This window comes from Sceloporus occidentalis, unplaced genomic scaffold (assembly GCF_023333645.1).
Source record: "Sceloporus occidentalis isolate IW3139 unplaced genomic scaffold, rSceOcc1.0.p SCAF_1, whole genome shotgun sequence".
In the NCBI taxonomy this organism is placed as follows: domain Eukaryota; kingdom Metazoa; phylum Chordata; class Lepidosauria; order Squamata; family Phrynosomatidae; genus Sceloporus; species Sceloporus occidentalis.
In genome coordinates, this window is record NW_028316981.1 from 17,287,569 (window position 1) to 17,297,168 (window position 9,600).

General features: G+C 43.6%; 1 protein-coding gene across 1 annotated transcript in view; it reads right to left on the bottom strand.

The window, feature by feature from the left end:
• The window catches only part of LOC149320983 (vomeronasal type-2 receptor 26-like), a 28,361-nt gene extending 18,891 nt beyond the window's left edge, over positions 1 to 9,470 (bottom strand). The window contains exon 1 of the mRNA XM_089482775.1: positions 9,412 to 9,470. Coding sequence (XP_089338901.1) covers positions 9,412 to 9,470 — 59 coding nt within the window. The remainder of the gene's footprint in view (positions 1 to 9,411) is intronic.
• Between the last annotated feature and the right edge of the window lie 130 nt (positions 9,471 to 9,600).

A 9,600-nucleotide genomic window follows, 5' to 3' on the forward strand; every position in this document is an offset into this window, starting at 1 on the left:
CTTGTTTTAATTATTTAATAAAGATGAAACTATGTTATAATTCATACAAGGATACTTGATCCTGATCATTTAGAGTCTGTTTTGTAGATAGGATTGTTCTATTACATATTACATGAACTGAAGAATATGAAATAAGACTCACAATTTCTTACCTAATAAAACTCATCTGAGGAGGTTGGGAAAAAACATATGGAAGAAGGGCAATATTCGCTGTTGCTGTGATCCCACTAATCGTGTATTCTCCCGGCCTGTAATAATTAAATGGGGTTGTTTGCTCAGCTATCCATTTCATTGGACATTTTCTCTTCCCATCACTGTGTGGCACCATGAGTATTAGCTGCATCCAGGATATCATGCTAGAGACTCTTATCCATTTAGGTTTCCCCATCTTCACTTTCTCTCTCTCTCTCATCTGCACACACATAAATGCTTTGGATCAAGTCTCAGAGCTCAATAATTAGAATGCAAAGCCTTTCACAAGAGCAGGGCTGCAACTAGCAACTTTACTAAAACAGGTAAAGTCAAGTCCTGGCCTCAGATGTGAAGGGAAGGATCACCCTGTCTTCCTTTCGTCTCATCTCTCAATAAGACAGCAGGTATTTAAATGGTCTAGCTTGTGAGATTCCCTAGATGCAGAATGGCCAAGTGTTGCTCTTGTTTTGAAGTTGCTCATATTAGTTTCAAAGGTGATCTTTGGACAAACATCCCTGTTTTTTCCAAAGATGACTTTTGAAACTGATATAATAGCCGGTAATAACACTAGCAAATCTATAACCAACCAACTAACATATAACTAAGAGGCAGAATAAATCATGATCATTTTGATGATTCCCAGGAAGCACAAATCACTCTTGTGGCATAAGAAGCAAATTAGTAATTAGTGATTCCAGGTGGAGATGTGCAGCCAAGGAAAACATGCTTGTGGAGCTCAGCTCTTTTTCATTTGTCAGAAATGTTTTGTTGACTTCTGGTCATGAAAAACAAAACCATGCCATATGCAATGTTACAATATGAGGAGAGGTGGGTAATAATGCTGCCGCTGCTGCTGCTGCTACTACTACTACTACTACTACTAGCCACACATCCAGTACAGTTATTGTGGTACATACATTCCATTCATTTCATTTCAGCCAGCTCTTTGGGGAGAGGGTCAGGGAGAGTAACCACTGTGTAATCCACAAAAATGCAAGTTCTTTAGACCCAGTATCATCACCAGGAAAATAAATTTAAACTATTTGCCCATGGTTGTGTGAATGAATTACAAAAAAAGAAAAGAAAAGAAAAAAGGCAATCACTTGTTATTGTGGTATGGTTTAATACAATTGGTGTTTTTCATCTGAGGGACAGTGTTACCATCCACAAGACCATTTATGCATCCCTTCCCATTTTCACATAGAAAAACTCAAGGAGCTGTATGTGCTATAATGTTAAGGCATTCAAATTACATATCAATTTATATTTCAGTGAAGCAATTTAACTCCTTTTCAATTGATACAGAATACATAATATCAATGCTGTTGTCAGGAAGTTATTTGAAGGGATGCCATCCAGATATTTAAAACAAATATTATCGTACATGACTTTACATGTATTCACCCTTTGAAAAATTCCACCCTAATAGTCTTTGGCATCATTTCTCAAAGCATAGCCACTTCTCGAGGTTCTAGAAATGAAGTTGACATAGTATCAATGTCTCCAGGAACACATCCGCAGCGTTCTAGATCCAGAAACGGAAGGGCTAGAAGAGGAGAACACATAGGCCTATCCATCATGCAGAATGCCAGCAAGGAAGCTCTCCTGTCAAGACAGTCGCAGGAGAGATTATGTGCTCATGTCACTGACAGTTTGGCAGAATGTAGACAAGTCAAACGAGAACTTGTGCAGATAGTCAAGGAGGACATACTGTCTGGTGAGCGCAAGATGATTACCTGCATGTGTTCTATGGTCGTCCTGTTTAGGGAACAAATGCAAAATGAACCACAAATGTATCGAAGGGGTTCTGGTATCAGAAATCATACTAAGGAATTGGGAAGGGTCCACTTGAGAAACAACTTGGCAGGACAATAATGAGAAGAAAAAGGAAGAGGTGTCAGAGAAGTGCAGATCTTTTGTGTTCATTTCCCAGAGCTTTACTATTTACACAGCTAGACCTCAGTCCCAAACAATACATTCAGATAATGAAAATAAACAATAATGTTGGTTATGTCGGGGAAACAATTTTGCAACCACTTGAACCAGGGGGAAGCATGGATTATCCCCCTTCCTTTGGAGGTGGAAGGGGAAAATAGCAATGAACTATTTCCCGTAGGAGATGGTAGTCCTCAAACTGTGGTGGTTGAGGAAGGCGAGGAACAATGCATTGAGGAAGTGATAATATCAGAGAGGTCTAAAAACCCACTCTTATCTGATGTAAGTTTAGAGCAGCGCTCCAAGGAATTTCAGCCAAGAGGAGTCTGGACCAAAAAGAAAACACAGATCTACTCCCACTAAGTGCTATGTTTATCAGCAACCATTTGTATATCCTACTGAAAAGTTGGGACAGTTATCCAACGAAAGCTACATCTTGGAAAACAGTGCTAATACGGTTGTTTAATAAGAAGTAACGAATACAAGTTTATTATGTTAATGTTGTGAACACAAGGTTTTTTTTAGTAAACTTAGCAGTTATGTTCACATGCAATTTGTTTCCTGTTTCTTTTTAAACCAAAAACATACATGTACATTTTTTTCTTTTGCTAACAAACAGCACATGTAGGACAAATGGGCAATAAAAAATGCCATGCTTGCATTTAGTGAATGACCCAGAAGCATATTGGTGACAGCAGACCTCTCAGCTCACTCCTGCCACTTTCGATTGGCAGAGACTGCACGATAATCAACTGGTAGAGGAGGTATAACAATCTGAGGGGGTGGTTAAATATCTAGATCAAGTACTTCACCCCTTATCTTGCATATATTATGTGGAATAACACATGCAGATACTACAGTTATGAGGTTTTTCTCCACAGTTAATCTAGATGTCAGGCAATCCCATCTTCCCTTAAGCCTGCCAAAAGCCCTCTTTTCAACACTTCTTGCCCTACTGAGAGCACTGCTGAAAGAAATTTTTCTGGGGCGAAGATTTCCACTATAAGGCTTTATAATGCTAACCTGGAACAAGAGACTCCTCTCTCCATAACTGTAATCTTCCGGCCTATGAGGGAGTTGGCCAGGCAGGCCCAGCTCCATCAGGGCTAGCTTGGAAGAAGAGATTCCTCCCTCCATAACTGTCATCTTCCGGCCTATGAGGGAGTTGACCGGGCAGGCCCAGCTCCATCAGGGCTAGCTTGGAAGAAGAGACTCCTCCCTCCATAACTGTAATCTTCCGGCCTATGAGGGAGTTGACCAGGCAGGCCCAGCTCCATCAGGGCTAGCCTGGAAGAATAGACTCCTCCCTCCATAACTGTCATCCTCTGGCCTGCGAGGGAGTGACCAGGTAGGCCCAGCTCCATCAGGGCTAGCCTGGAAGAAGATACTCCCCCCTCCATAACTGTCATCTTCTGGCCTATGAGAGAGTTGACCAGGCAGGCCCAGCTCCACCAGGACTAGCCTGAAGAAGAAGAGCCCTCCCTCCAGTCCATTTGCCTTGGTCCAGACCTCAGAGGGAGAGAAGAATGCTGGACCTGATCCTCTCCCCCCCACCCATTCCCTTCTCCTTTTTTGTCGTGTCTTTTTAGTCTGTAAGCCTGAGGGCAGGAAACTGTCTATTATCCCCTCTGTTGGAAGCTGCCTGGATTCCCAATGATTGGGCGGCATATAAATAAATCCTATTATTATTATTATTATTATTATTATTATTATTATTATTAGCAGCCATCTCCTGGTGGGGTATGCGCCACCAGTGATTATCAAGGATGGTATCACCACATCATTTAGAGTGATAGTGGGATTTCCAGGGACAAAAGCTCCTCATCCATCACGTGACACAATGGGTAAAGATATGACTGTCATGTGATCTTCCAGAATTCCCCAACTCCATGTCAATAAAATGGCTGATATGATCCATGGTATCTTGGAGTACAGTTGAACACCCCTATTTGCAATTTATGGATTCTTCTTTCCTTCCCATGGGCCAACATACAGGGATATGTGTTCCATCAACTGCACCTATATAGTGCGGGAATCTAAGCTTCTGGAATCCATCCATGATCTGAAAGAACATGAAATGTAAAGCCATATGTTTTGAGTCACAACACATATTATTATCCTGATTTTAAAAACATTACACCTCCATGTAGTAGATATCCATGGACAGGTTGTTTCTGGAACAAAACTGCCATGAACAACCATTATTAGAGATTTATATACGTTCTTATTTACCAAACTTTATTTCAGTAAATCATCAACACATCTGACAAACCTACAAATACATTTCAATGCAAAACATATCATTGTATATACACCTCCTTAGCAACCTATGCTGAATAAATCCTCACAAATTATGGTATCACATTCTTAAGGTAAAACAGGCTGTGATTTACAGTGTGCCTGTGTTATATGTGGGCGCGCTTTACGCGGCTTTCAGCTATGCTGAAAGCTGCACGGGGAAGAGGAGGCATATCCCATAGGGACCAATGGTGCATGCACCTGTGGCATGCGCATGCCGCTGCACCGCCACATGCACACGCTCCACTCATTTAAATGGGGCTCGAGCATACATGTAATTTCCTTTACGCGGGGAATCCGGAACAGATTCTCCTCGTAAACAAAGGGCGGACTGTACTGCAATTGTGGACGACGTGAGTTCATCATCTGCGGGACCACATATCCGCTATTGTGGAGGGTAATAATAAAGGAAATGGAAAGAGTGAGGAACCTACCATATGGTAGTTGCCAAGCCATACAGTCTTTTTTAACAACAGCTTCTCCATGGTGAGACATACTTCTATGGCGATCTCTGATGAGTTGGAAGCACCGATCTGAAAGCAGGATGCTACCTTATGATATTTAAGTGGGCTGAATAACCACTAAATTGTTAGAGCAACCTTTTCTTTAACAGAGATGGGACTTTTAAACCTTGACACATGTTGCTGAAGCTCTGGCTGCAGAATGTTTGCAAGATTGAAAAGTGTTTTTTGCCTCATGCGGAAACTGGAAATCCACATTTTATCATCCCATTGCTGCAGAACTTCTTCCTGCCACCAATTTGACCATTCGCGAGGTTGAACCCACCAATGTTGGAGGCGAGGCCAAGTTGCAATCCAGGCTAGGCACCTCGATGTTAATATCTCACCTTTAGCAGGCAACAATAATGCTCTGGCTAAAGCACCCTTCTTTTCCAGATTATGTATTGTTGGGGCATGTAGACTCATGAATCTAACATGCAAACATGCAGAAGGCATACGCATAGGCCAGGAATGCCAGCAGAAGGTTCTGTTGTGAAGTTCAGCTCCAGGCTGCACAGCAAAATTCCTCCCACGCAGAGCCTGCTTCTGCCTTGATAAAGAATTGCTCAACAGCCGGTTAAGCACAAAGAGGCTTTTAATCATCAGGTTCAGATATTTACAAATCATACAATCAAACTGCTCTGCCAAACACCAATAAAAAAACTCCACCCCATGGGGCATCCATCCCTCTCCCTTATATACACTTTCCCTCTTGGAGTTTTGAGCCTTCTCCGTCCTGGGACATCACCCAGTTTCCTCTCACCTGACAGCTATGACTTTGCACAATTGAAGCCTGCTGGTTTCACCTCCTGTGCTTGTGTCATCAGCTTCTTATGACTAAGAGTTCTTCAAAGGCTGGCTCATGATGGCTGCCACTCAAACTCTGGTAACCTTGTCCCAGTTCCTTTTGTGGCCACATCCATGACATTTTCTTGACCAGAGTGCTTTGTGCTTTGACACATATAAGGTACCTGGCAATGCATGCCCTATGCCTTCTTTGTTCCCTTTCACATAAGCACATCAAAGTGTGCATAACATCTGCAAACAGTTTGTTGGAGTCCATCATGAAACTCTTGCACCGGCAAAAGTCACAGGAAATTGTCTGCAGTAATTGTCTGCTTTCCACCCGTTCCTCCAACTCTTTTGCTCTCCTCTGTGTTTTTCTGCATAGCTGCACTCTCCGCTCCTTCACTCTCCGTCAACTCTTTTACTGTCCTCCATGTTCTTCTCCGTTCCTTTGTTCTCCGCTCCTCCGCTCTCCACCAACTCCCTTATTTTCCTCCATGTTTCCTCCTCTCCTCCTCTCTCCACTCTTCACCACTTTCCACCAACTGTTTTACTGCTTTCCACATTCTTCTCCTTTCTCAACTCTCCGTTCCTCTGCTCCCGACTAACTCCTTTATTGTCCTCCACGTTCTTCTCCTCTCCTCCGCCTTCTATTCCCCACTCTTTACCACTCTCTGTCAACTGCTCCACAGTCCTCCACATTTTTTCCCTTTTCTTTCCTCAATGTTCTCTGTTTCTCTGCTTTCTTCCCGCTCTCCACAGATTGTCTCACTCTTTCATATTCTCATCCACTCCCTACTCTCCTTTCTTCTCCACCACCTCTTTCTTTCCTTCATTCTCTTCATCCCCACTCTTCTTCTCACATTCTCTTATTGTAACCGGGTCTTTGGTCTTTAATTTTCTTTAGCTTTTTTCCATTCTCATCCTCTCTTTCCCTTCTCCACGTTTACACTGTGCCTTTCATCTATATCCTTTCTTTGCTCCTCTTCCCTCTTCTTAAAGTGAACACTTCATGCACTCCCAAGCCGGCTTTCCAGGTAGTGTTAATTTTTTCTACCAATTTTTTTCTGGTTTTCTTTCCGGGGTTTTTTGGTTTTGCCACAGCAGTTTTAATTCTTTAAAGTTGAATTTTAAAGTTAAAAAGCTGCTGGCCACCATAAGCTCGCCCAGGCTGTAAGTTAAGGGTGGCTCTCTGAGCTAGATATGTTGGCTGTTTGGCTCCCTCAACCCCTCCTGCCTAACGAAACAAAGATTTCTCCGTCTCAGAGGAGGGTGTTGGAAAGAGCCTCCAACAAACCCCTTTCTGTACTCTTCTTACTAGAAGAGTCCTTTGACCCAGTTTGGTTGGGTTTTTTTCCGGGGTTTTTCCAGTTCAGATTGCAGTTTGGCTGCTGGCAAAGCAGACCAGAAGTGTGTCTTTTCATTTCACTTTTAACCAGCCTCAAGAGAGTAAAGATAGTCCCTTTACTCTCTGCAGCTGCTTGGAAGTCTCCACACCAACAAAGAAGGAAAGAAAGAGCTCTTAGCTTTGTATTGATACTGAGGTTGAAATCTGATGGTAGAAACAGTGCAGTGATGAACGGGTTGAATTTGCATGATCACAACACAAATTAATAATATGCATGTTTATAACAATTTGGATAATTTAAGTTCTTTCCTCTTTTACCTTTTGCACAATAATGTGCATAACATGCAAATTAGATACCAGTATATGAGGGATTGAATATGGCATCCCTAACAGGGAAGAACAGGTGTGTTTGTCCATTTGGATCCACCCCTCCCCCATGTATAGAAAGCCCCTAGAATAGGGAGCAATGGATTTAAAATACAGGAAAAAAAGATTCCATCTAAACATTTGGAAGAACCTCCTGACAATAAGAGCTGTTTGACAGTGGAATATGCTGCCTCCAAGTGTGGTGGAGGTTGTTAAGCAGAGGCTGGTTGACTGGCCACCTTTCAGGAGTGCTGTGAATGTAGCTGGATGGGCCTAGTGGTCTCTTCCAACTCTATGATTCTGCCAATGATCACATAGAGAAACTGATGGACTACTCTCTATGGCTCCATGCACAGGTGCATAGATGGAGAAAGCATGTTTGTGAAATTCATCTCTTTGGTAATATGGATTTTAATGTGTCCTACAGGGAGAAGGTTAGTGAATGTACCAAGCTTTAGGAACTAAAGAAACAACGCCCAATGAGCTTCCAAATGTCTTCCCTAAAGTGGTGCAAAGACACCATTATGTTGTGTGTGCATATTGGAATGCCCAGGAACATCCCTGGAAGCCTGTGTAGTCATACAGATCAGAAGGGGCTGCTTGGCCTTCTGGTGCAAGGTCTTGCCTTTGTGGTGTTGATAGAGTGTATCTCTTTGGCCGGTTACAGACCGCCATTAAAGTACGGAGTCAGTCCGTACTAGGGTTAGGAAGGTGCGGTGCTTCCGCACCCCCCTAACCCTAGTACGGACTGAGTCCGTACAAAATGGCGGCTCCCCTTCCACAAGGGGGCTGCCATGACGATGTCACGACCGCGCCACCTCTACACGGGGCGGTGCGGACGTGACGTTGTCGGTCCGCGCCAGGGCGCCTAGGACGCCCTTTCCGCGGACCAGGAAGGAGCTCCGTTTCGGTTTGCAGCGGCGCTTTGCTTCGCTGGGCGCAGCCTTCTCCCCGCCGCCACGGGGTGCCCTTGGGGCTTGAAACCCCAGGGACACCCCTTTTCAGGCTGCGGGGAAGCGGCGTTTTGCTGCTTCCCCGCAACCTGAAAAGCGGCGGATCGGGGCCTCAGCGGCTGCTGTTCTGACAGCTGAGGCCCCGATACACTGGGGAAAGGGGCGGGTGCAGCCTGCCCCAAATGGGCGGTCTATAACCCGCCATAGTTGTTTAAGCAAGAAATCATTTTTGTCTTTCCAACAGAACATACTCACTTGAGAACATCCAAAGTCCAATTCATACAGATATTCCTTCTACCCTCCCGCAAAGTTGCTCCACTACAAATTAGACCTACTGAACTAAGATTTACAAAGTATAGCTTCCTAAGAGTATGAGAATGCATTTGAAAAGTGTTGTGTAGGGTCAAAAAATGATTTAGGCTATTCAGTCAACAGTTGGTTGAAACTGAGAACAGGGAATCAAATTCAAAATCAAAAGGCACATAAGATGCTGATAACTGTAAAACTGAGCTGTTGTGTTTCCATCTTCCTGCTCTCTCAACTTTCTTTCTAAGGATGGTGAGATAAATATTTCTTTTATCTGAACTATTCACTAGCTAGATGAGGATATAGCTTCTATATAAATATAGATTAAAGCCATTAGTAAACTTTTGTTTTTAAACAACTAACTACGTGTTTGTTGTTTTTTCTAGTCAGACTCAGTTATTAGGAAAGCATAGGCCTCATTCCCACTACTGTTTAAATTGGATCTTGATCATGATTTTTTCTGTGTCCTTTTGGTTGAATTGATTTATTTTCGATCGATTTTCAGATAAATCGATTCATCCCAATGTGATTCATGTGGATTTGAACCCGCTGCCAGTGATAGAGGGCAGCTGCAATGGCCCCAGCCTTCTCCCATCACTGGCCTCTCTTGTCTCTCCATCCCTGGCCAGTCTTCTCCTATGACTGGCCTCTCCTGTCTCTAGTCCCTTGCCTTCTTGTCCCCGCGGCCTCCCTTTCAGCCTTTCTGGCTTCTTTGAGATCTCCTTACCGGCCTCCCCTTGTGATCTTCTTCCTGGCTTTCCTGGCTTCTCTGCGGCCTCCGTCCATTTCCAGCTAAGCTGGGGAAGTTGGGAAGGAGGTCGCAAAGATGCTGGGGAAACTGGGAAGGAGGTTGCAAGTGGAGGCCAGTAAGGAGGTCGCAAAGAAGCCAAGGAGGCCAGTAAGGAGGTTGCAAAGA